This window comes from Mus caroli, unplaced genomic scaffold, assembly GCF_978045245.1.
Source record: "Mus caroli unplaced genomic scaffold, Mus_caroli_1 scaffold_4, whole genome shotgun sequence".
In the NCBI taxonomy this organism is placed as follows: domain Eukaryota; kingdom Metazoa; phylum Chordata; class Mammalia; order Rodentia; family Muridae; genus Mus; species Mus caroli.
In genome coordinates, this window is record NW_028227259.1 from 70,268,283 (window position 1) to 70,295,163 (window position 26,881).

Below are 26,881 nucleotides of genomic sequence, written 5' to 3' on the forward strand. Positions count from 1 at the left end.
TTTTCTTTTTCAACTGACCTGGCAGCCTCACATACAGGCTCTCATCATGAGACTGGAATTAAGACAGAACTTTGTTTTCAATCCCTGTTCTGCCAGCTGACAACATGGATATATCCCATAGCGAGTAACTTAAGCTACCTGGGAATCATACTTTCACAACAGCAAGAAGAGAGTAAAATTACTGATTTGATAGTGTTCTTCTGGGGATGAAATTAGATAGAGCATCCCAAACTTTTTGTGTAGTATAGGAGGAAAAAAAAATCTTGAGTAGTTTTTAACCAATATGACTGTGGGTGGTTTGGATAGTATGCCCCCACCCCCATAGATTCATGAGTTTGAATGCTTGGCCATAGGGAGTGGCACTATTAGGAGGTGTGGCTTCATTGGAGGAGGTGTGGCCTCTAGAAAAGTGTAGGTGGGCTTTGAGGTCTCCTATGCTCAGGCTCCACCCAGTATGGACTCTAGTCTCCTCCTGGCTGTCTTTGGATCAAGATGTAGAACTTTTGGGTCCTCCAGCACCATGTCTGTCTGCATGAGTCCATGCTTCCCACAATGATGATAATGGATGGACTAAAGCTTTGAAACTGTAAGCTAGCAAATGGTTTCTTTTATAAGAGTTGCCTTGGTCATGGAGTTTCTTCACAGCAATAAATCCTTCACTAAGACAATGACACATCTCCCAATGACATACTTGTTCAGAATATTAAAACTGATCTGCATTGTGAAAGTACAAAAAAGATGAGATGAACAATCGATCAGAAGGCCCACCATTTTTCTGACCATCCTAACGGACCATCTCGTACATTTACTTTAGAGATCCCTGAACTAAATACTCAGGGTATCTGGGAGTTGAGGTTAGTGGTACTGTTGCCTGACTCCAATGTGTGAAGCCTGGAGTTTGATTCCTGACACTGAGAAAAAAAAACCCAAACAAACCAATCAGTGGAAGAGTAGAAGATATGAAGCTTCGTCACTGTGCAGAAAGGGGCGGGGCTAACTTGCAGATGAGCTGACAAGCTGCAGATGTTCTCAAGCAAAGAGTAAACCAGGAAACTACCAGGATTCTCAACCGCACAGTCCCCAGTACACCATGGAAACCTTCACCCAGCCTTTAGTACAAACGAGAAGTGGCATTTGCAGCTACTAAGAATAGATGTGGTAGTTTTATCTGAGGAGGCATTCCACTGTGATCCCGAAGTCTTCGTGAACCTGGCAGCCATTGGCATTCAAGAAAAGTCCTGTTTTCTATTAAGTTCAGAATTCCTCTAGGAAACTCTTAAGTGGCTTCTTGCCACATGCCACAAGGGGCACAAGGCTGTTGGACTCAGTCACATGGATGTCACGGTTGGTCTGCATTGCACTACATGGAGGCAATCTATAAACATCCTCAAAATATCAACTAGATGTTGAGGGAAAATAAGGGAGATAAAGGAGAAAATAAAAAAGATTATGACTTCAATATACTATCTTAATACCTTGTCTCAGTGTCTAGGGCTCTATCCCTGGTTAGAGTTACACTTTGTGTGTGCATGTGTGTCAGTGTGTTGTTCCTTTCCAATCACTAAAAGGAAAGCAGAGGTTTTTGCTTGGCCCCCATTACTATGCTTTAGAGCCCGTTATACATCAGAGTTCCACATATTTGTTTTTGATTTTTTTTCAAGCATCTTCTCCTCCTTTTATATATAAGTAACACGAGAAGAGCACTTAAAAAAGTGAATGTGCCTAAATTTCTAAAGAATGAATGACATAAAAATTACCTCCTCGTTTTCTAACACACTCCTAAATTGATCCTTAGTGGTGCCATTTTGAATACCCAAGTCAGCACACACAAAACTCGAGCTAGGGGGGCAGACTCTCATTAGGAAAACACCTACAAGGCTCTAGTTTCTGAATAATTCATTTATTCGTCAAATATTTACTAAGTGATTAACACAGGCCAGACAGTCAAATACCGGGGACAGAGTGAGGAATGTGATGAACACAGTCACCGCTCGCAGGAAGCCTCAGTCTAGCAGGCGATTTACGTTAATCACAAAATGCAGAGCGGGAGAGATGATACCAAAGTTACAGCGTTCTGACTTCACTCCTCTGCTCATAAAGGACCTTCTGGCCCATAATCTGTTTTTGGAAAAGAAATGTCAACAGATGGAAAAAAAATGCTCATTTTGAAAAACATATTTCCCAACTGAAAACTTGAAACAAAAGATAAAACTTCTGTCACCAGGGAAATACTGTGCCTCTCCATGCTCAGTCTGTATATATGCTGCATCTTGCATGGCTTTCTCCAACTCTTGAGTACACGACCTGCTTTTGCACAGCAGGCGTCTGCATTTAGCAGCAATGTGAAAGACGTAATTTTTTCCTATTGAAGCAAATGAATATAAATATTAAAAAAAAATACCCTATAGCTACTATGAAAACACACAAATTTCGACCGATGATTTAACTTAATTATGTGAAGGTTAAACCAGAGGCCCGTGTTCTGTTAATTTCAAAGGAATATAGCGGCATCATATGAGGATGAGGCAGAAGTAATTTACATGTCTTACAAATGGTAGAATAAAATTAAAAAGGCAGATTACAGTAAGCAGGCGAGAAACTTCATAGAGACAACCACTGGAACTTCCAAACCTCCTGATTATCATTACTTATAATCCTTTCTGAGCACATATAATTAAATGGATCAAAAACTTAAGTTTGTTTTTAAAAATAGTCTGGTTTTTTTTTTTTTTTTTTTTTGGTTTTTCAAAGCAAAGAGCACACCTGAAGTGGCTTCTTCCTAAGGTGAAGTGTTGAGTCTGAATATAGTGCCTGTCCTCCCAAGGAAGGAGGCGAAGGGCAACAAAACAGGGCAAGTTTGTCGTCTGCAAAATGAGACAACTGTAAATTCTCTCAGGTGGTGACAAAGAGAAGAGGAGGTGCTGCGGACCACAAAGTGGGTCAAGACAGCGGGGAGGACCTGTCAGGGCGTCAGCCCCTCCGTGTCTTAATCCTCTCTACTTTCTAACGGCTGAGAAACTTGGCCTTTCCCAGTAGTAAACGTCACCGTTCATCTTATACTCAGTAACAAAGCACTAGTAATCTACTTTAGAAACAACTCACGGCATGAGAAGTTTTTATCATTCTGAAGAGTCTATGACAGGAATGCAAACACTAGCACCCAAACCCCATAAACGCTAAATCCCAAATCTTCTCTAATGATAACTGTCCACAGAGAGGACAGTATCTGGGACATTTTTAAGCCTCCCACATTCTATTCTCTGTGGCATGGCCCTGGACAGTAAAGCCAGTGAATTCGAAGACATGGATGTCTTGGAAGAAAAGGAGCAGTGCCACAGTAAAGGATGAATGGCAGTATTCTCTTGGATGTGGCCTTTTTGGATCAATCTATCATCCATCTATCCGTTCATCCATCCACCCACCCTTTGAGAAAGGGTCTCACTATGTGGCACCAGCTAGCCTGGAACTATCTATGTAGAGTAGGTTGGCTCCAAACAGCCGCCCCCTTTCTTCTGCCTCCTGAGTGCTGGGATTAGAGGCGTGTGTCACCACGCCTGGCCACATAGTTTCAAGCTTATGTAGGAGTTATAACTCCCAAAGGAAGAGGGGGTTTAACTCAAATTTAAAAACCAAGTCTCTGGTTTGGACAAATAGTGGAGGGATATGAGAGTTTATAACCACAAGTTTAATTATACTATAAAAATTTCACTTACTCTGTCATATATTAAAAATATTGTTTTTTAGCAGAAGCTCTCCAAATCTCTCCACTTTTAGAATGTTTTCGATGTAATGTGATTACTGTGTCTACGGCATCATGTATCACTCATTCGAATATACTCAGCAGCATCTTGCATGACAGTGATGCTCTGATCCTTTTAAAAAGCACAGTCCTAAAACATCCACACACAGATGTAACATAATACAGTTTTCATATTGCACTCAGTGGTGCCCAGAGTCCTGGGAGGTTCCTCACGGACCACCATGAGGCACGGTGGAGGCAGAGGAGGAGTTGATGGGGCTCCTCTCTACCCTTCACGCTAACCGGAGCAGCTTAGCTTTCATCAATCGCGAATATGATTTACCAATGTTTTGTTTGGGAAATGGACTCTGCTCTAAAAAGCAAAAGCAAAAGCGAAAACCACTCTCAGGGTTTAGAAATGAAACGTCTTCCACATCCAGTCCAATAGTACTTGTCTACATGCGAATGGATTCCAAAGTCATAAAGAGCAGATTGCACAGTCAGTGTATCTCAGACAAAGATGAACTCGGAGGCCGTGACAGCTAAATTTACAGCCAGGTGAAACACCTCTGGAACTGGTGGTCTCTTTGGTGCCTCGCTGGGCTGTTTGCAAGGGTAGTAACCACATCTTCTGAATGCCAACTCGGCTGATTTTAACAGAGGGGAACCTCAGACCAACAGCAGAGCCATCCCGCTCAGACACACTCACACACACACACACACACACACACACACACACACGCACACGCACACGCACACACACACGCACACACAAAGCCCTGCAATCCTCAAAGGACTCTGCCTAGTCCCACAAATACTACTGCTCGCTAACTGGCAAAATAATTTTTTTTGCAGAGCTATTTCAAAGCTTCCTTCAGACCTTCTTCCAAGTTCCTCACTTAGGGAATCTGGGCAGACCACAGTGGTCTCTAAAAAGGCCTATGTTTTAGGAGTAGGAACACATACAAAATGCTGTTCTTACTTGGAACAGGCAGGCTGAGGAAGGGACTCTGTCTCCCTACAGTTCTACATTACAGATTTCACAACATGAGGGTTACCACGAATGTTAAAAATCAGTTAGCTCTAAATTCCTCTTTTCATTCCTATAAGAGACAGTCTTTAGGAGGTTTCTATTTACTATTTAAGGGGGGTGGGGGAGAGAGAGGCAAGCTCCCCGGGAAACTTAAATTTTAATGTAACTCATGATCGCCATCTGCTGGATAATGGTTGAATGTGTATCCCAGTTAAAAGTTTTTAATCATAGATGTGTATCATCTATGTGCATCATTAAATAATATGTAAGTATAAAGGACATGTAATATCCTGTAAGTTACATAAGAAACAAGCTACCATCCCTAAACTTATTACAGTATTTTATGGAGACAGGAGCATACTTTGAGTTAAATGTAGCATTTACATGTGTCTGAGAAACACCACCTGCTGCTGGATAAGATGTTCCCTAGTGATCCATGAAGGGGAGGGTGTGGGGAGGGTGTGGGGAGGGTGTGGGGAGGGTGTGGGGAGGGTGTGAGTGAAGGGGAATTAGTGCTCAGAGTTCTTAGTCCCATTTGCCTTCCAACATGGGAAGTACCTAAGTTTCCTAACAGAGAGGAGAAAAATGCCAGCTTTTCCACCTGCCGGCAAGATCCAGAGAGCTGCATCTCAGGCTCCCTGCACCTCAGAGGCTCCCTGCACCTCAGAGGCTCCTTTTATCCCATGCTGCACGGGAGGGAATCCGGTAACTGGGCAGAGACTGACTGGCAAGTTTAAGCTACAGTGAAGGCCCTTAGATACATCAGAGCACAGAGGTCTGATAATCCTTTTTTGAGCTCTGTGACCTTGGTCTAGTGTCTTAGCCTCTCTGTTACCCGGGTATCCTCATTTGTAAATACGGGTAATTAGTTCCTCGAAAGGACTAAACATGTCAATAGACGAAAGTGCCACTGTACCGCTAGGCACACAGTAAGGACTACACCAAGTGTTGGTTGTCGTTAATTAAGGAGACAAGAATTCTCGCTACAGATGCAGCTTCAGTCACAGGAACCACTGTCAGCCCGAATAGGCTATTTTTGTTTAACTGTAAAACGAAGGCATTTGACAGAGATCATAAAGGAACACAGTAAGTAGCTACAGCCCAAGTGAGTGCAGGAGAAAGGACCAGGCCGCTGACTGTTCTACTACAGTTTATTACAAATCCACAAAGCTATATCATTTCATATTACATAAACATAGTAATTACACATAACAGACACATCATCTCTGTGTCTGCATAGGTATGTGCCCGTGTGAGCACACTTGCCTTTGTGCAGATGTCCCCATGTGCTTACGTAAGTGGCCGCCTTTGTGTGTCCCTGACCCAAGTCTTCAGTGATGCAGAAGCAATGGGATACACTGGCGGGGAGACTGCTTGTATTCAGAACCAACTCATGATGCAAAACAGCGAAGATCTACATACAGTAACAGCTAGTCCTTGGGCCCTTTCAGAAAGATATTAGACCATATTAAGATGTATTAATTTATTGATCTTGAGACTCGATCATAAGGTTTGTCATCAAATAGATGAATGCAGGTAGATAGGAAAGGTGAAAGTGGGCTCCTTGGGTTGGCAGCTTCTTAATCACAGAAAGCACTGTGCGAAGAACTCGAAGACATGGGAGCCAGTAAGGGAAGAGGAGAGACCTGGGAGCCCTATAACATACCCGAGCCAGCATCCATGTAGAGAACTTCAACCTTAGGCATCTCCCATCCTGAAGGCATTAAACTGTTAAGTAAACTGGTAAAGACCTTTCTCTATAGGTCTGCCTTCTGTCTTTCCTGGTCCATGACACAAAATGAACTCAGCAAGCCCCTAGACAACTACCCCTTTACATATACTGGCTTTGCACTTTACTGGTCCCCAAGCAAAGAATGGACATTTGCGGACACACCCTCGCTGTCTGACGGTGACAATGTCCCACGCACCTTTTCAATTAGTTCGTAGCTCTCCTCCAGCTTCAGCAGCCTGTTCTGTACCGACGTGGATGCGCGGTGGTAGACGGCCCGCCACTCCTCGAAGTCGCTCTCAGAAATCTCAGCCACAGCAAAACACAAAGTCCTCAGCCCTGTAAAAGGCAGCGCACCCAGTAGAATTCGTCGCTAGCCTGATGCTCCCATTATTTAACAAGACCCAATTTTGTGTAGTCTCACTGAGTTTTAAACAATTTACTGATGTGTCCATTTAGCTGTGACAAAACCTCAGTATCCAATGTCTAGAATGCTCTCCCAGCTTTTGAATTTTGTACCTTCCTCATGATTCCCAGTCCCTTGAACCCTTCATCTACATGAAGGGTAACTTTCCTAAAAGCTTCATCTTAGCAAGCTGTCCGAGTTTGAAATCTCCCAGCTGTTCCCCATGATGGAAGTCCCAAACCTGGAGTGTGGCTCACGCCCTGCAACCATTTCACCGTACTCCTGGGCCACCCAGTTCCTGTGACAGATGTGGGTTCCCTGCACAGGCTATCCATTTTACCTCCCTTTCCCCAGCACCCCTTCACTGGCTGCAAGACAGCTCTACCTCCTGAGAAGGGGGCAGAGAAGAGCAGAGCTACTGACGACTGGATCACTCCCCTGAACCTAATCTGAGGCACTGCATTACGGCACGGGTTTCTTTCCATTTGGAAACTGGTTGGAAGCTTACTTGCAATGGAGCAGAAATATCCTTCAGCCTGAGGTCAGAAGGAATGGGACAGAGATTGGGGGAGGGCAGGGAGGGTTGCCAATTGAAATGGAGGAACTAGAACCTATGTAATACTGTTAACCAGAGTGGAGTTGTCCAGACTTTTAAGACCACCTCCCCAAACATGCAAGGCCTGTATGTTGGGCAGCACAAACCTGGCATATGGGGCCAGGGGCTTGTAGACTTCTGAACTCTTGCATTCTTGGAAACTTGGAGAAAATCATGACCTTATATTCAGAAGCATCTATCTATCTATCTATCTATCTATCTATCTATCTATCTATCTATCTATCTATCTATCTATCTATCTCTTTAGAAAATATTCCTATCCTTTCAAGCCTTGATTATGGGGAAACAACGACATGGGCAGGGTCATGTAACAGGAGTGAAAATGGAGACGTGATTAGAATACTGCAATCAAGTGCTGTGGTAAGATTCTTTTTTTAAGATTCTATACATTCTGCATTAACGGGCTGAGAAGTTTAATGACTTCCACTCCCACTCACCAGATCAGCTCCCTAGATCCTGTATTGCTTGCCTCGTACACCATCATGTATTTCAGGAGGCCAGCTACAGGGATGATGTTATTTACCACAGACTCCAAGGCCTTAGGTAGACACTGGCATGTGGTGGGGCTTAATTAATAATAGTAATAAAGGTTAAGTTATAATAGCATAACTTTTTATGTAATCATATGATTACATATGTAATGAATATTACATATGAAATGTAGCCATTTCTTTCTTGTTATACAGATCACAAAAGCTCAGGGTTTTTTTGTTTTTTGTTTTTTTAATTTCCCTTAGCAAATTCCATGAGATGCAAGGTAAAGCATTTAGGTGATATCCATTCTAAAAAGTGGCACAGATTTAAAGGCCTGACTCCTTCAAATGGGGACAAGGTCTCTTGTCTCTCAGCATTTTAAATTTTTGTTTTGTTTTTTAAGAAAAACTGTGTGAATGTCTAAGCATAGGAATATCTAAATTATCACCAATAACCAATGGAGTAAAACTGCCAATAGCCCTGCAAATATCAAAGGCCTATGATTTCTCTGTGTTTCAATCCTGTTCTGTTTCCATATCGTGCTCACCTTCCGTAGCAAACTGTTCCAAGTGTTTTAGGGTGATTTCTTTGTACTTTGAGGTCTCTGCAAGTCGTTCATAAATTACTGTGTCCTGGAAAGTAAGCAGAAGGTTTGGTGGATTAATTAAGCATCCCGAATTTAATAAGATCGAGATCAGCCACATTACTGGTTGCTGTGCAAACATCTCCCAGTGTTTCCTTTAAAGCACAGAATATTTTTGTCTATGAGTAACAAGGACTCGCCAAAGACAGGAAGGAAGACGGCTGGCCCTGTGGGTTTTGCATCCATGGAATCAATCAACCACAGACAGAAAATGCATCTTGGCCTGGACGGTTGGGTCTGCAGAGACTATCACAGTTTTTCTTGTGATACTTCCACCACCAGCAGTATGGGAGTACTTTTCACATGTTTATATTTCAGTAAGAATTCCAAGTCATCTAGAATTGGCTGGAAAAAAACAGAGAAGGAACTGGGCCTGGTGGCCAACATTTATAGTGGAGGTGGGAGGATGTCTGTGTAATGTACAGACAGAGCACTTAGGGGAGAATGGTCTAGAACTCAGGGAATGTTTGGGAAACGCCGACCTGACAAAGAGTCTGTCCTATGCAGATCTGCCTTGAGCTAGAGTCTCAGTGGCTACAGGATGTGCATAAAATTTACCCAGCTTTAGATGCTTCCAGGGACAAGAGCACCTTTGGAGGTCTGTGCTATCAGATGGATGAACATGAGACATCCGTGGACCACCAAATGTCCTGAGATGTCCCGTGGGGACGGAACGAGGACCGGCAATTAATCCCTGAGCTGCCTCAAACCGCTAATGATTCTGACACTGTCTCTAGCTTTAAGACTTGGTTGACTCCATTTGTAAAATAATATTCCTGGATTGAAAACAATATTGCTTCTTTGATATTTCCGCACAGTGTGTTTTGATCCTATCCCCCACGCCCCCATCCCGACCTATGTTAAAGTCCCTTTGGCTTTAGTTTCATGGGCTGTTTCTCTTTCTCTGCTCCTTCCTCCTTTACAAATCGCCTATTGTTCCTTTTCGTTATTCGCTGGCTTTGGTTTTAACGTCTCAAAGAACTTCAGTATGCAGCCTTCATGACTTTTTATGAGACCAGGAAAAAATAAATCATTTACCTGCAATTACTCTCTCAGTGGTAGTACCCACTGTGGGGTTTCTAGTCTTGGGGCTGAGATTTGGAAGCTGACTCGTGGAGTATGATTTAGAGCCCTTGAGAGAAACACAACCAAGTGACCTCAGAGCAGATGGAATATCCCAAGGCCCAATTATGAATTTCTTTTCATTTTTCAGTGGTGGGATAGGAAGGAAAACAGAGAAGGAATGACAGTTTGCAATCATGGCTCCTCCCTGGGAGGGAAAGGAGTAACTTTGGAGTTCTCTCTCTCTCTCTTTCTTTTTTTTTCATGTTCATGAAAATTTCCCCGAGGTTAACAGAGGCCATTTTCAGAGGAAGAAAAATCTTTCAAACCTTGAAAAACAGAAGTGGTGGTAAGGAGGAGGGAGGTTAGGTTCTGCAGTAAATCTAAACATACTGGTGCTTAAGAGGGTCAATTAATTGTCTACATTCTTTGTGGTGTTGAGGAGGCGAAGGGAGGCAATGTGGCCTTCTGTAGTAAAATGTGTGTTTTCAAATGACAGTCACAAGTGGTTGGCCATGCTTGTCTGTGGAAAAAAAAATACTTAAGAGATATGTTTGGGGACACAAAGCCCTCCTTTATTTAGAGGGCTACATCAAGAGTCTGCCACATTTTCAGGAATGAAAAATAATTCCTTCGTAGATACTAGAAGAGGGACCTGCCATCAAGTCGGACTCTGAATTTATGGACAGAGTCTGGTTATCTTGTATCCTGGCCTTCAGGAAGGAAAGGCGGACCACCACAGTGACTGGATATTCTTGGGGATAGCATGGTAAAGCCAGATGCTTGTTACTGTGGACGAGACCAGGGCTTTGAGGAAAGTGAAACCCGTGGTTAATCATTTATTTTTGGTGAACCTTTTTGTTTTCCTCTTGCTTTTTATTTTCCCCTCTTTTTTTCTTCTTTCCTTTTTTTTATTGGATATTTTATTTTTTATATTTTTATTTCATTATTTTTAGTTTTTTGGAGACAGGGTTTCATGTAGTTCAGGCAGGCTTTAATTTATTATGTAGCTGAGGAAAATCTTGAGCTCCGATTCTCCTGTTTCTATCCCCCAAGCACTGAGATTCTAGGCATGAGGTACCACCTCTGGCTCTTACTGTGTTTTTGACTAAAATTTAAATTCAGATCTAGATTTAAGAATGTATTTTTATACATGTGTATGTGCACAGGTATGCACACATTTGCATGTGGAGGCTACTGGTCAATCTCCAGTGCCATTCTTTAGAAGATTCCATCTTACTTTTGTGAGACAGAGTCTCTCACCAGGTTGTGGGGCTTGCCTGTTGGCTATACCAACTATTTAGCAAGCCTCAAAGATCCTCTTGTCTCCACCTCTCCTATGATTACAAGCTCATGCTATTTAGTTGTTCCTTTTACATGGGCTCTGAGGATTAAACTTTAGGCCCTCAGGCTTGCAGGGCAAACTTTTTACCTATTGAGATATTTCCCCAGCCTCACCTAAAATATATTTTTTAAAAAGACTATTTGCATTTAGTTCTTTGTGTAGGGTTGAGGTCTAAGGAATGCTGGTGGTGGAAGAAATAGTCTTCCTGAGGGAAGAACACACCAAAAGGCCAGCTCTAAAAACATTCTGTAGTGGTTTTGAATAAGAATGGACCCCATAGGCTCCTATATTTGAATGCTTAGTCACCAGGGAGTAGAACTGTTTGAAAGGATTAGAAGGATTAGGGGGTGTGGCCTTGCTGGAGAAAGTGTGTCACTGGGAATGAGTTTATAGAGGTTTCAAAAGTCCACAATAGGCTTGCTCTCTCTTTCTGCCTAAGGATCAGAGTGTAGCTCCTAGTTGCTGTTCTAGTGCCTGCCTACATGTTTGCCATCACCAAGGAGCATGCAACCTCTGCCACTGTAAGCCAGCCCCCTGACTAAATGCTTTCTGAGAGGTGCTTTAGTCATGGTGTCTTTTCACAGCAATAGAACAGTGACTAAGTCCATTCAAGTAACATGCTCCCTACCCAGGAGCATGACACCTCTGCCACTGTAAGCAAGCCCCCAACTAAATGCTTTCTAAGAGTTGCCTTGGTCATGGTGTCTCTTCACAGCATACTGTAGTCATTTAAGATTCCTGTAGGATCAAGTGTGTCCATCAAGTTTCTCAAGTCTTTCCTGGTTTAGAGTAAAATTCATGAATGAACTAAAGTTTTATTTGAGTAAATGGTATTTTTAATAATTGGCTATTATTGTAGATATAAACTGTATATGCTCCTATTTTTAAATTTAAAAATTAGCAAAACAAGGTTAACTTTCTTATAGAAACTCTTAAGTCACTATGTCTTTATACTGTATTTTACATGGGACTTTTCAGTACTGCTTTCTAGTTTACTAACTTTATTTTCCCCTCAACTGTGTCTAGAATTTACTCCATTAAAAATTAACAATTGCTTAAGATTTTGAATTCATCTTGAATGTGTAGTAGATACCCTCTCCGATTTCTTTTTGAATGAAAATGGTTCGAACTTCTTTATTTGCCATGCTGAGCTTCCAAACATCCGGAGGTAGAGCGCTTTACCCAGATGGTCTAATCTGGAGCGGAAACCATGCCTCCCTGGTTATGGTGTTCACTGGCTCCTCTGGTGTGAGATTCCCACATATACCTCAAGCTCTGGAGTTTCCTGAATGCATGCCAGCCTCATGGTTTTCCAGCCAGAGCAGGGGTTGGCATGAGCTTTCCTCAGCCTCTCTGCATGATTAGAAAGCTCAGCACTTTAGTCTTAGCCTCAGAGTAGAGAAGCTGGCTTGCACCTGAGTTCTCAAATTAGACTTCAGGCCAGCTCAGTGGGAGAGAAATTATGCCTGGTATTAGAAACCTGGCCAACTCTCTGGCACTAGTGGTGCTATGGATCCTAGAGGAGAACCCACTACCATTCCTAACTACATTGTAAAACTCGGCCTTATAGGAACAGCTCTTGCCTCACATTAGAGAAGCGTCCCTTTGTAGCAAACAGACCCCATGACATTAAACTACAACTGGTCATAATGCGGAAATCAACAGATCATGGGGAGTCCAGTCCTAGTAGATCCATTTACAACATAATACCTGAAACTACAGCTCAGGGAATATCATAGAAGAGGTGGGTAAAACGACTGTAGGATCCAGAGAACCAAGAAGTCTGTTGTGAGATTGTGTCTCCTAGAAATGGCAGGGAAGCTAAACATGGAAGGGTGAACTCTCATGGGGTCCCACCCATAGACAAAGAACAACATGCAACCAAGGATTCTGGGGTGGCTGTGTGAATGTATCGCTCCTACAAATGGCTCCTCTGGTGCTGCCTGGTTGCTAGGAACCAAACTCACGCTCTCTGGAAGAGGAGCAAGTATGCTTAAACAGTTGAGTCGTTTTTCCAGATAAATTCACTCCAATTTCTTTTCCTGGGAAATCCAGGCTTCTGCACCTGATAGCCCCTATGTAGCTCCCAGCTCTCTATCTTGATAAGTTGGTGTTAGTCCACTCAGCAAGCCAAGTAGAAATCCCCAAATGATCCCCGATAATCCTTTCCCTCAGCACCTGCAAACATCAATTACCAAGTCCTAAATCTTCCTCCCTGATCTTCCCTGTGCCTGTCTCCATCCATCCCCAGCCGCTCCTGCCTGACAGAGTTGATAAGGCTCAACTGGAACCTCTGCCTGCCTCTGTTTGCAGCCCTCAAATCATCTTCCCCAATACTGTGGAAGAAATACATGCTCTTGAGCACAGGGATGGACACAAACCCAACCTAACCCATCACCCAAAGCCAAGTCACACAAACCCTTCTGCCTGGTCCATGTTCAGCTATTCTGCATCAAACTACAAACCACAGTTCTCAGACATTCCTTGCTGTTTTCATGTTTAAGCCTTTTTTACTACTTAGCCCTATTTCAGAGAAGGAAACAATACATCACGGAAGCTAATATGTGCAAACAATTTCTGTGAATAAAAATAAAAATCCAATGCCTTTTTAAAAAATAAGTTTCTGATGCTTTAATTCTTCCAATAAAAGTTTAGCAGTAGAATGTTCAAACTTTTTTTAAGAAGGAAGGGTGTGATTTGGGTGTGGTAAATCAGACAGATGCTAACGATGGAAGCAGGAGCCTGGAAGATCTGTGCCACGTGACTTAGCACCACAACCTAATCACCTTTTTATGTTCTTCCCTGACTAGACTTAAGCTTTTGAGATGGCTTAGGTCTTATATTCACAACTCTAAAGATCCAGCTCAAAGCCTGGTGATCAAACATTCCAGATGAATACTTGTTAGATGTCCTCATCAATGGGATCACAAAACCCAAAGACACTGTACAACCAAATTCAGGAGACATCATGAAATAATTCTACCAAAGTGCTGTAAGAACCTGTGGCATTCAAAAACTGTGTTGCAAGGCTTTAAAACCAAGGAATTTAACTTTCTCAGGAATTTAAACAAAAGGGTTGGCTTTCTTAAGTTTAGTTTTCCAGTTTCCATGGGACAGAGCACAGTTATTGGGTTCATTTAAAATTGTGTCATTCCAAGCTGGAATGTGCAAAGGGCTTAGTAGGCAAAGGGCACCTCAGGAGGAAAATCCTGAGTGATCTTAGCAAAAAGAATGGCCCCAGTTGGTGGGCTTCTCATTTTTCCATAAGTGTAAACATGTTTTAAATAGGAAAATTCAGTTGGAATACACAATACTATCTCTGCCAATATAATCGACTCACGTTCTGAAGCCAACCAACAATCAGGAACCCTGTAATATTTAAAGCAAGACAAACAAGCCATACCAAATGAGAAATTACAGCAATAATTGTGAGCCAACCCTCTCTCCATTTCTACGGTCTGTAGGCAAGTAGATTAAAATTGGAGTGTATCATTATATCCTAATACAATTTAAAAATATTTTCTGTATTTAGTCATCTGCTAACATAGCTAATATAACACAAACCTCAAATATCATGTATTAAAAATTGAATTACAAAAGTACCCCATGCCAGACTTTTTCAATGCATCAGATTTACCCAGAAGGAATTCCACATTTCACCAGCAGAGGCTGAACGCACTTACTATAAAACACCAACAAAAGTGGATGTCATCAGCTTCATGCAAAACATCTGTGTTACATTTCCATCGCAGGATGCCTAACACGTACATTATAAGCCATCATAAATCAAAACCATAAAAGGCAAAAGCAAAAACTTACAGCTCCTTTGCAGTAAAGCCGTAACTTCCCGGATGGAGTGCGAACCACCACCGACATCCTCTTCCTAGCACTGAAATAAAGAGATTTTCCATAATGGGCCATCATCCTGCAACTCCGCAGAGACGTGGTTTTCACGTACTATACACATCTTAATGCTTGCAGTGAAAAAAAAGTAATCTGACCAAATTATGAGCCATATTCTCCCATATAGACAAATTATCTCCCGAGTGTACAACCGGGTGCCTTGGAAAGTTACATTTTATGCTTTTAAATCACCAGAGTATCATCTACTGTCCTAAAGGAATAAACAAAACAGTTCCCCAGACACCTGGAAGAGTTAATACCCTCTAGAGTAGCACTGTGCTTAATATGTTACATTTTAAAATTGAGTTATTGTCTTAGTAGATGAGTTACATGCCTCATTTTAAAATTTAAAAACAAAAATGATAACTTTAAGGAAATCATTACAGATGAAAGGAAATGCTATTACTTTAAGAAACAATATAAGCCTTCGTTATTGTTTTTAATGATTGTGGCCGACTCCTTATTGAGATGGGTACAGACCAAGACCCCAGCAGATGCCAAAGACTGGGGATAGTATACCTAAAAACAGTGTTTTATTTGTTGGACACAGTAAGTATTTAACAACAGCTATTAAGAGAACAAATACAATGATACACCCGAGTAAAAGGTATCAGAGACTTAGAAATTGTTTGCTTCTATAATTTTCCATCAGTTATTTTTAGAGTATGGTTGCCTATGAAGAAGTGAAGCCTCAGACAGAGTGGAAATACTGTACTTTACCAATAAAGTAAACGTGTCTCTTGTATACATGCTAACTCAGTCCTTCTTGATTCATGCTGTTCTTTCTTAGTCCAGTTCTGATTTAAAGGTCCCAGACTCATCAATTTAGTTCCTCTGGCAAGATAGCTAAAGCTAGGAACTCTCTTCTGAGACCCATCAGAGTCAAATGGCCATTGCAGAGAAAAGTCACCGAGTCAGAGATGACTAATATGGAAATACAAGGCAGAGGTGCTCCACACTGACCACCCGTACATCTTCCTCTTCTGTGAAGCCGCCTCCCTCAGCCCAGCAAGGCCTTAGCACCCATCTGTCACTCTCCAAGTCCTCACGCCTCCTTCTTGCTCTAGACTCTACACTTCAGACTCACCTAGAATCCTTCTCTCACATTTTCCAGCCTATATATCTACCTCTCTGAGCTGCCTCTTCCATCCTGTTTTCTTGACACAAGGGAGACATATTTCTCCTTTTATCAGAGCCTGAGCTTGGGCAGTGAAGGGAACCATGAAAAACAGAAAGCTGGTGAAAATGTAATCAAACTAGCAGCTGTGTTCCAGCCCCAGCAAGCACCAAAACTCTGCAACTTTGGCTATGTGGTTCTGGCTTTAGAATCAAGGATAGAAGAAAGGGGTTATGGAATCCCCTTCATGACTAAGGAAAGCTGTTGAGGCCAGGAATGTATCAGGGGTGTCCCTGCACAGAGGCCCAGTAGGGCCACTGTGTGAAGCTATGAAGGTGGAGCCTGGATTGTCTTGGAGACCCCAAGACATTGGAATAGCCAGAGTTGTGGGATACCTGCCAAGGAGAGCTGCTAACTGGGAGTGGAACCAGCCCAAGAGAAAGAAGTGTGCTGCAGTCAACAAAGCTGAAAGGGTTGGAGATCTGAAGAGCATTTTGACATCAGACATGGAGATGGAGTTTGCCCAGCTGGTTTTGCATCTTCCTTTGGTCCAGCATGCCCTCACTGGGCTTCCTTCCCTATGTTCTGGGATGGTAATGCTATGCTCTGTGCCATTATATGAAGTATGTGAGCTGCTTTTGATTTTGATTTTACAGGGCATTATAGTTAAGAGATTGTATCAATCTCAGAAGACACTTTGAACTTTGGACTTTTAAGCAAGTTTGAGACTGTTATAGACTATGGGGACTTTTGAAGTTGGATTGAATATAGTTCTGCATTATGGTATGGCTACAAGCCTATGGTGGTCAGGGAGTGGAATGTGATGGTTTGAATAAGAATGCCCCCTGACTCATGTGTTTGAGTGCTTGGCTCATAGAGAGTGACACTATTAGGACATATGGCCTTGTTGGAGTTGATGTGGCCTTGGTAGAGGAAATATATAATTGTGGATGCGGGTTTTGGGGTCTCCTATGCTTAAGCTATGCCCAGTGTGGCACATAGCCTCCTTCTGCTGCCTGCAGATCAAGATATAGAACTCTCAGCTACCTTTTCAGCACCATGTGTGCCTGTGTGCTGCTATGCTTCCTGCCGTGATGATAACAGACTAAACTCTGAACTGTAAGCCAGCCCCAATGAGATATTTTCCTTTATAAGAGTTGCCTTCTCACTGCTAAGTGGATATTAGCCCAGAAGCTCGGAACACCCAAGATAGAATTTGCAAAACACATGAAACTCAAGAAGAAGGAAGACCAAAGTGTGGATACTTTGATCCTTCTTCGAAGGGGGAACAAAATATCCATGGAAGGAGCTACAGAGACAAACTGGAGCAGAGACTGAAGGAATGACCATCCAGAGACTGCCCCACCTGGGGATCCATCCTATATTCAACCACCAAACCCAGACACTATTGTAGATGCCAACAAGAGCCTGATATAGCTGTCTCCTGTGAGGCTCTGTCAGTGCTTGACAAATACAGAAGTGGATGCTCACAGCCATCCATTGGACAGAGCCCAGGGTCCCCAATGAAGGAGCTAGAGAAAGTACCCAAGGAGATGAAGGGGTTTGCAGCCCTATAGGAGGAACAACAATATGAACTAACCAGTACCCCAAGAGTTCCCAGGGTAGTCCAACCAAAGAGTACCCATGGTGGAATTCATGGCTCTAGCTGCATATGTAGCAGAGGATGGCCTTGATGCTTATCAATGGGAGGAGAGGCCCTTGGTCCTGTGAAGGTTCTATGCCCCAGTATAGGGGAGTGCCAGGGCTGAGAAGCTGGAGTGGGTGGGTTGGTGAGTGCGGGGGGTGGGGTGGGGAGGATAGGGGGTTTTGGAGGGGGAACCAGGAAAGGGGATAACATTTAAAGTGTAAATGAAGAAAATATCTAATAAAAAATAAAAATTAAAAAAAAAAAAAAAGAGTTGCCTTGGTCACAGTGTCTCTTCACAGCAAAGGAACCCTAAGAGCCATTCCTTGCTTATGACTGTTGTTCTCACTTGCCTCACTTTCTCCGCAGCTTCGCTCCAAAGCCACGCAGCTCTGCTACAAATCTGTTCCTTTCCTCTGATACATAAATTATGTTTACCCACAAACATGTTCTGGTGTCTCCCATATAATACTTCGCCTAGCCAGGCACCCTCCCCTGTGAACCACATGGCCGTTTTAACTCTGTAACTCAATTCTAGGTGAACTACGGCTCTCCACACGCTCCACTCATCTCCCTTCCACTCCCATCTTCCCACCATTCTAACAACTGCACAGATCTTTTCAAACTTCCCCTCATCTAAGCACTCTTCTTGAGATTCCTTTCAGCTCTGGGTCATGTATCATTCTACTTTTGTCCTGTGTGTCTTTAACAACGAAGACTTTATTTTAAAAGATGCCCTCCCTTCCAAACCTCTTGCAATAATTGCTCATGTTAGCCAAACACTTTATTACTGAAGTTTACCCTGCAGTCCATTTCTTATTTCAAGGCAAGTTGTTAGTAAGTGGCCTGAGATGGCCTTAAACTTAGTCTGTAGCCCACGGAAGCCTTGAACTTGTGATTATCTTGTTTCTTCTCCAAAGTAGCTAGGGTTACAGCCCTGTGCCACCAGATTTGGCTGATTCTTAATTTGTAACCTATACTTAATAGTTAGAATTATTTATGGCTCAGCCACTTTCCCCTTAATCTATAGTTTATCTTCAGAAGATCCTATTGACTTTTAATCTTTGAGTATCACTGGAAGACCAGTGACTACCAAATGGTTATTTCAGCCATAGCTTTGGATTCATGTTTCAGGTTCTTATATCTAATCCTCTACTGGATACTTCCATTTGTATGTCTTACAGACATCTGAAACATAGTGTTTCCAAATATCTCATCCACCACATCTGCTCCTATTCCCATGTCTGTCATCTAAGTATAGGGAATTTTCACATACCCAGATGTTTGTGCTGGGATTCTAGCCTTCCCCTTCCTTCTCTTTGTTCCCATTCTACCCCTCCAATCTACAGCAAAGTTCCACTGCCCTCCCTCAAATAGTTGTAAAACAAAACAAAACAAAACAAAACAAAACAAAACAAAACAAAACAAAAAAACAAACCCATCAACTTCTCATCAATTTCACCACCATTATCCCGATAGAAACTGCTCACATTCACAAAAACTATTTGAAAGCATGATATCATTTCCCTTCTCATTCTTAAATCAACCCTCACTACAGAATCGAGACCGGAAGTCCTACTTCTTATTTCTTTCTTCCCATGGCACTTTCTATAAGCAAAGAGTGTCCGAAAACATGTGCTAATTTACATGCTGCTTATATCGCCTATAACAAACAGGGCTGGGAAGGACACTTTCTCATGGAGACAGAGATGAGCCATGCTCTGTCTTAGGAAATTAAATGCTCTGCTTCCCATGCCTTCCTCTGAGTCATTCGGAACACATATCAAGGGTGACGTTTAATATCTGGCCAGATCCTGTTATTTGGTCACATGGTCACTCCAGATCAAGATAGCAACCAAAGTTAGCACACAAAAGGAACTACGTCTCCCAGGAAGTACACAAATTTGCTTATGCAGGAGAAAGCTCAAGAAAACAGGTGGGCATTTCCTTTCCTCAAACTATTGCTTTCTCTTGGGCCTTTAATTTTTGAAGTGTTCTTTAAGAGGTAACACACAATCTTTAAAGACTCCATAGTAAGATCCATTAGTCTGAAGAACATAGGGTGGCCGGGCAACAATGTGTAATATTAGTCTTGAGTAGAAGTGATATAACTTAAGGTCTCAGTCATAGCAAGAAGATAAAAATGTCCCCCATAAGCACCTGTATTGGATCCTTGGACCTTTGGTGGAGCTGTTAAGAAGTCCTGAGAACTTGAGGAGATGAGACCTACTAGGCTGAAAGGGTTTCCAGGGGAGAGGCCTCTGAGGTTATGGCTTGGCTCTCTTCTGGCCCTGAGATCTCTGCTCCTAGATATGCCACAAGTTCTTGGTACCACAGATGGAACTCTGGGCACCTTGTCTAACTGTCTCCCTTTAATACATGAGCAAGACTTTTTCAGTCCTGTACCGAAGGACCTTCTGCAATGCATGGCCAATCTAGGCGAGTTGACTGTAGAGTGGCACCCTGCCCCTCTAGAGTGCTATAATCATTGGGGTTATGTTGTGGTGGGGAGATTTTCCCAACTGTGTCCTGAGCTCGTGGATATACTCATGGACAAAAGGCAGCTCAAGACAGTCGTCTTTGCTACAATTCCCTGCCCTCACTGTTGGATGTGCTGTCTATGACAAAAAAGACCAGACTTTGCTGTTGATGGCAGTAAACAGGAGATTTATTCTGGATATTGGGAAATGAATCCGAAGAAGTACATTCAATCATGGAGTCCCAGAATTCAAGGCTTCTGATGTACTGGAATTAAAATGGTGTTCAGTGTACAGAGACCTCAGGGGCAACTTGACATGAAGAACAATAGGATAATAACACCAGGTGTCTTGTGGAATCAGAATGACTGTACTGCATTTCTAAATGTGCCTCCATGAGGACAGGATCACCAGTAGCTTCCCCATGGTGTAAATATATGGACAATCTATGCACTGAATGGTCTCCTCTTGTGCGCTACTGAGTCACCGACCTCAGCTTTAGGTTTATGATCATGGTGTCCTATGACATCATGATGTATGATCAAGGAAATTATCATCTAAGCCATGTTGGTAGCAAAATGCATTAAAGTCAATTATGACATTCTCTTCTAACCTCCTCCAAAACAAATAAACATACACCCCCAAACCCAAACAACAACAACACCCCAAACCTGAGTCAGAACAAACCTCTGTTTGTTCCTCTCGGTAGGCACCTTGTCTTACTGAGGAGGAAACTAACACAGCCCACATTCTTGCTCTTTAAGAAAGGAGTGGATGAAGCTGGGCATGGTGGTGCACGCCTTTAGTCCCAGCACGCGGGAAGGAGGCAGAGGTAGGGGGATTTCTGAGTTCGAGGTCATTCTGGTCTACAAAGTGAGTTCCAGGACAGCCAGGGCTATACGTCTATATGGAGAGCCAGAAACCCCATCTCAAAAAAAAAAAAAAAAAAAAAAAAAAAAAGAGGAAGGAGTGGATGGGACACTTACTCTGCTTCTGCTCCTTCCTGTGGGATGGTAACTCTTACTTCTCAGAGACAAGTGAACAGAAGGAAGCTACCATGGAGACTTGCCAACTCCTAGTGATCTCACTCCACACAAATCTTGTTGCCTCTCAGTATAAGTGTTTTTGGGGTCTCTAGATGCTAATAGTGTGGGGCTGAAATCTTCCCCCAAAGGCCCACGTGCTGGACGACTGATCCCAAAGAGGCGCTATTAGGAGGTTAAAAAGAGGGCAGTCTTTAGGCATTGGACATAACCTTGAGGGAGACTGTGAAACCTGAGTCCATTTTCTTGTTCTGACTTTCGAGGTTCTGGCGTGTCTCACGAGTGTGAATGCAATCTTTGGAGACCCTGATTTGCTCGTTCCTGTGTCCCTCCCTCATGTGTTGCCTCACCGAGGTCCAAAACAGCAAGGTCCATTGATCATGGAGTGCAACCTCCAAAGTGTGTCAAAATGAAGTCATCTTCAGAAGGCGATTATCTCAGGCATTTGTTACCATGTCAGAAAGCTGGCTAACAGACCAGCCATGGGACTTCTGGCCAGTTCTGAATCTGTGACTCAGATAATTGCACTTTGAAAGGACTTCTTGAGCTGCCAGCAGAAGTCATATAGTCCTGCACTCTAAAGAAACCTGTGTATGACTTATCTACAGACAGGACATGTAAACTGCATGGAACATCTTATCTTGCCTAAACACACAAATAAAAGTAAAGGATAGATTCTAGCTACATATAGGAAAAAAAAAAAACCAATAATGGATGAAAATGTATTTTTTCCCCACATGAATTATAGAGCAAGTAAGTGTCTTTACCTGGTGAACTCTAGGACATTGAGCAATTCATATCTTTCTTCCTGCCCCAGCTGCAGAAAAAAAAAAAAGAATTGGAAATATTTTAGGATTCTTAGAAATAATCACAGGTCATAAAATTTATTGAAAAATGTCAACACGAACAGTTTCCCCTCACCCTTTGTGAATTATGGAAGAGAATTCACTAAACTTTCAGATTAATGAAAAAAGTGAACGATAGGGGAGGGTTCAAAAGAATTGCAAGTATCACAGAAGCCGGACTACAAACTACTGAGGTCCAAATAGAGTGTATGGGACAGAGCTGCCAACAGACAAGGTTATCTGTTGTGACTGTGCTGAGGTTACTAACCTACCCATGAGCCCATGCTCAAGGAGTCAGAAAAAGAACATGAAACAATAAAAAAAGTCAAAACTTTATCTTTAGGAAGTAATAGAAAAATGCATTTTTAAGATAAAATTTTAAGTTAGGAAAGAAATAGTTTAAAGGAAAAAATACACCAAGTACAAAGATGTTTAGCTATGAACACAATAGAAGCATTAATAATAATTTTCAAGATGAGAACTCATTTACATTAAGGAAACATAGAGATCTTCAGTGCAAATTGTATAGTTTGATAAAGGTTCCGCCTCTGTAAATACCACCCGGTCGAAGACGCAGAACATCTGACCCACAAATTTCCGTGTTCCATTTCCAATCAATTTTCTCCCAGGGCAGTCACTGTTCAAAATTCTATCTTTATAAATCACAACTGCAAAATTTCCAGCTGCACACAGACGGACTTGTGCAGGACGCTCTCCTCAACGCCTGGCACTTCCCCTCTTCCATAGAAAGGTGCTACAACTCATCCCCACGGCTCCAGAATCAAGAAGTCACTCTTATTGTTTAGATTGTTCATCCTCTCCTGCTGATGTGCGTTCTTTTTGGTTCTGGTTTGGGGAAACCATGGCCACAGCCACCGTGAACACTTCGTGGTAAGTCCTCGGCGGATACAAACTTCCTTTCCTCCTAACTGAGAACTGAGTATGAATCGAAGCAGGCTTTCCTTCTTCCGAAAACTCTTTAAAACCTCACAACCGTTTGCTTCCGTGGCTCTATCTTAGCCTCTGCACTGGGAGCACAATCACGCCTCATTATGTGTTTACATGTTTTTGATGACTAGCCTTGTAACTTGTCATGTAGCTGGCCATGGAGCTGCTTGGATATCACCTGCTGTCATGTGCAGACCCTGAATAATTCTTCGTTGTTTGTCATTTTGAGACAGGGTCTCGTGTAGCCCAGGCTGGCTTCAAACTTGCTATGTAGCTGAAGCTGGCTGCACATCCTAGATTCTCCTGCTTCCTGCCTCCCATGCACTGTGCCCAGCCTTCTGGATACTTACATAACCAGACATTTAATGCTATTTGGAATCTGGAGAAGAAATAAATGGGAGGATGATTCAAGGGAGATAAATCTTGATTTAGTCGAAGGGAAAATCAGTAGATATGTCTAGTTTGGAAGAATCAATATCGTCTACCAAGCATATTATCAGCCATGATTTTGTTGGGTGTTTAAAGAACCAAACAAAGGATGACAGTGGTGCTCATGTAGGAAACATGAGTTTCATTGTAGTCTTTTCCTTACTGCCTCTGTCTCTGAAGCTCCATGAATGTATTACAGTTTTTAAAACAGCCCTTAAAACACAAATAACTTACTGAATCTATGATGACGGAGTCAGGAGTTCTTCCAGTGAAGACAAAATTCAACTGCTTGGCGGCTCTGACCAGAGCGCCCTCATCTGTGACAGGGAACCGGTGAACGAAATAGAGGGCAGAAAAGTATAACACATGCCAATAGAAAGACATCGACAGTTTTCTGCTTGGTTATAATCTGGCTCCTTATGCTCTGAAATCCATTGTCTTATGTATATGATTACACCAGAGAAATGAGCATCATGTTCCTGAACATGTCAGCCACCCACTATCAGCCACCCACTGTCAGTCATCCACTGTCAGTCAGTCATCCACTGTCAGTCACTGTCAGCCCCCCCACTATCAGCCTCCCACTGTCAGTCATCCACTGTCAGTCACTGTCAGCCCCCCCACTATCAGCCTCCCACTGTCAGTCATCCACTGCCAGTCACTGTCAGCGCCCCCACTATCAGCCTCCCACTGTCAGTCACCCATTGTCAGTCACTGTCAGCCCCCCCACTATCAGCCTCCCACTGTCAGTCATCCACTGTCAGTCACCTACTGTCAATCACTCACTGACGGCTATCCACTTTCAGTCATCCACTTTCAGTCATCCACTGTCGGTCATCCACTGTCAGTCACCCACTCCCGAGAAGGGAAGCTTGAAAAGACCCCTTCATCAAGCACATGTTTGAGAACATTGCTCTCCAAAAAACTGTCAGGAAGTTTTTTTACATATTATCCTCCCCCCCCCCCAAGGTTGATTGTTAATTCCAGTGCCTGGGGATCTGAACCACTTATAGTACACAGAGGTTTTAGTGTATGTTGGCTGCTTTCCCCACTATGTTACTAAGTCCTGTCTCTACTGAGAGGGATAAGAAGACAGACAGACAGACAGACACACACACACACCTGTACTCCACCTGAAGCAGCAATACTTCTTACTCTGGTTTAGGAATATGATGCATTTTACAGGTCATAAACACAAGGCTAGAATATGGCTTTGAAATACAAAGTTCACCATTTTTCTGAAAGACTGGATTATTTACCTCATTTCATCTTGAAAGTAAGTCTGAAATCAAGCCTAAGTAGCAAACATTGACAACTTATAAATATTTTATGGAACCCTTTGAAGTGTGAAAGGCTTTCCTCTCCTGAGTGAATATGGAAAAGGTGCCCTACCATTTCCTAAAGAGAGAAGCCAAATTATGTTCAAAGCCATGTACAGCAAGCAGTATTCCTTTGGCAAACAAATCTCCCTTTTCATGTTTGTCGATGTGTAAAGCCCATTATGTAAGAGTTTATTCTTACTTATAAGGGAAACAATTACACACATATACATACTTTTATTCCCTCGTGTATATTTTAATTACTCAATTTTCCATACAATTCATTTTGAGAAAAAAAAATCACATATACAAAGCAACATATATTAGTGTGTGTGCGTGCACACACACACACACCTAATACTGAAAGCCAAGTTTCTAATTAGGATTTTAAAAGTATGAAACCATAATTTGGTTATGTTCCATTATTTTTTTTTTGTATTATACACTATGCTTTATTTGCAAGAATCTCACAAAGATTGTATACAAATACCCCTATGATTAAATTATCTCTACTTTCTTGTGTTAAAAAAAAAAATTCCTCTATGGTAAAGCAAAAACATTGAATTTATTGGATTGCCTTTTCACAGTGATGTTCCATTATTTTAATTAAATTGAAAATTTAAGATCCATAACATCAAATTTCAGAACAATTTTCTACAGAAAACTACCCCAATCGTTGCTTCCTGTGTACCTGGCGATGCAGCCTGATAAATGATCTTGTCCCCTTCTCTCTCCGGTACAGCTGTGTGGCAGACGGCCATCATTGTGAGAAATTCACAGATGATAGGTGCGGTTGGCTGTGAGGAATAAACACATAATTCATCCCCCCTTTATTTAACCATCTGACACTAATGGCAGAAACGTTGCTTCGTGGCCATTTATTGAGAGTACAGCTGGGGCGCATTGGGGGTGTGGGATCACAGCCAGCATCTGTTATGAAGAAAACCTAGTTGGAACTCAACTTATTCATTTTTGTACTTCCTCATTCACTCTATAAACATTTACTTAACATGATTTTTGTGCTTCTAAATAGAAATGGTAGAAGAAGATGAATTTGGTCTTTAGTGGACAGAAGAGATATGTAAAATGTTCGCTTGCTTGTTTGTAATTTCTAGCCACATTTAAATATCAGGCATCTAACCTTTAAGTAGAGGATGATGATGATGATGATGATGTGAGGCTCTCTGTAATGCTGACTTTCTCCAAAACAGTCTACCTTAACCCAGTACATAATGATGTGTGTATGTGTGTGTGTGTGTGTGTATCACAAGCACTAACAATTCTTGGGGCTTGAGGGAGACTGAAGACTGAATCCTTTCTGTAAGCATCTCAGATCTGATGAGAAAAGAACACAGACACTAAATATTAAGCATCTTCATGTCTGGCTTCTGGAGAGAAATGTCATTCAAGCTAATAAAGAAAATAAGGTGTGCCCGTGTTCGCATAACCTCCCGTTATAAAGTGCAACAACTGAGAAGGTTAAATTAGGTTATGGAAACAAAAACTGCTTATGCTAAGAGTGGACAAAGCACAGATGGTCCCAGCCACATGAAGCTTGCTTGGACTCATAGGGAGACAGAGGGGACATTAGTGATAGCGTTGTTTATTCACAGCCTGCTTAGGTGTGTAAAGAGAATATGTGAATGTCATGTGAGGTGACAGGACATGTGGTTGTTCATGAGAGATGGAGATAGATATATGGAAGAAGTCCTAGGCTAATGAAGAGCCGAGCATGGAGAATTCCACTGGGACGAACGGCACGGAACTAATAATAAGGCCCCAGAGGAGAAATGAAAGAAGGCCTCTGGAGGAAGAAAGAAAGAGCCGCTCAAGGCAGAGTGGTGATGTAGGCGAGGGATGGCGGAAGTCAGGGAGGTGGTGTGACTTGCAATCCAGGGCAGCATGCTGGCATATCAGTTAAGACACAAACCAGGAGCTGGGCAGAAATCTGAGGCAGGGGAATGCAGGTGCAAGTTAACTTCAGTAGATACCCCAGCTGTGTTGTAAGTCAGTCCTAAGATGGGCAGGTGCTCTCTTACCAACAGAGCGAAGTCATAGCTATCTGAGGAAGGAGAGAGGCAGTCTCTAACACTATAAGCAAGGAAGAC

The 26,881-nt window shown here is 42.4% G+C and overlaps 1 protein-coding gene across 4 annotated transcripts in view; it reads right to left on the reverse strand.

Moving 5' to 3' along the window:
* Window positions 1–26,881, reverse strand: part of Atp8a1 (ATPase phospholipid transporting 8A1) — a 229,112-nt gene that overhangs the window by 98,781 nt on the left and 103,450 nt on the right. For all 4 annotated transcript variants that reach the window (XM_029478096.2, XM_021162268.3, XM_021162270.3 and 1 more), the window contains 6 exons: window positions 25,465–25,570; window positions 23,689–23,771; window positions 22,000–22,049; window positions 14,867–14,936; window positions 8,545–8,629; window positions 6,701–6,840 (listed from right to left, as the gene is read on the reverse strand). In XM_029478096.2, the coding sequence (XP_029333956.1) occupies window positions 6,701–6,840; window positions 8,545–8,629; window positions 14,867–14,936; window positions 22,000–22,049; window positions 23,689–23,771; window positions 25,465–25,570 (534 nt within the window). The remainder of the gene's footprint in view (window positions 1–6,700; window positions 6,841–8,544; window positions 8,630–14,866; window positions 14,937–21,999; window positions 22,050–23,688; window positions 23,772–25,464; window positions 25,571–26,881) is intronic.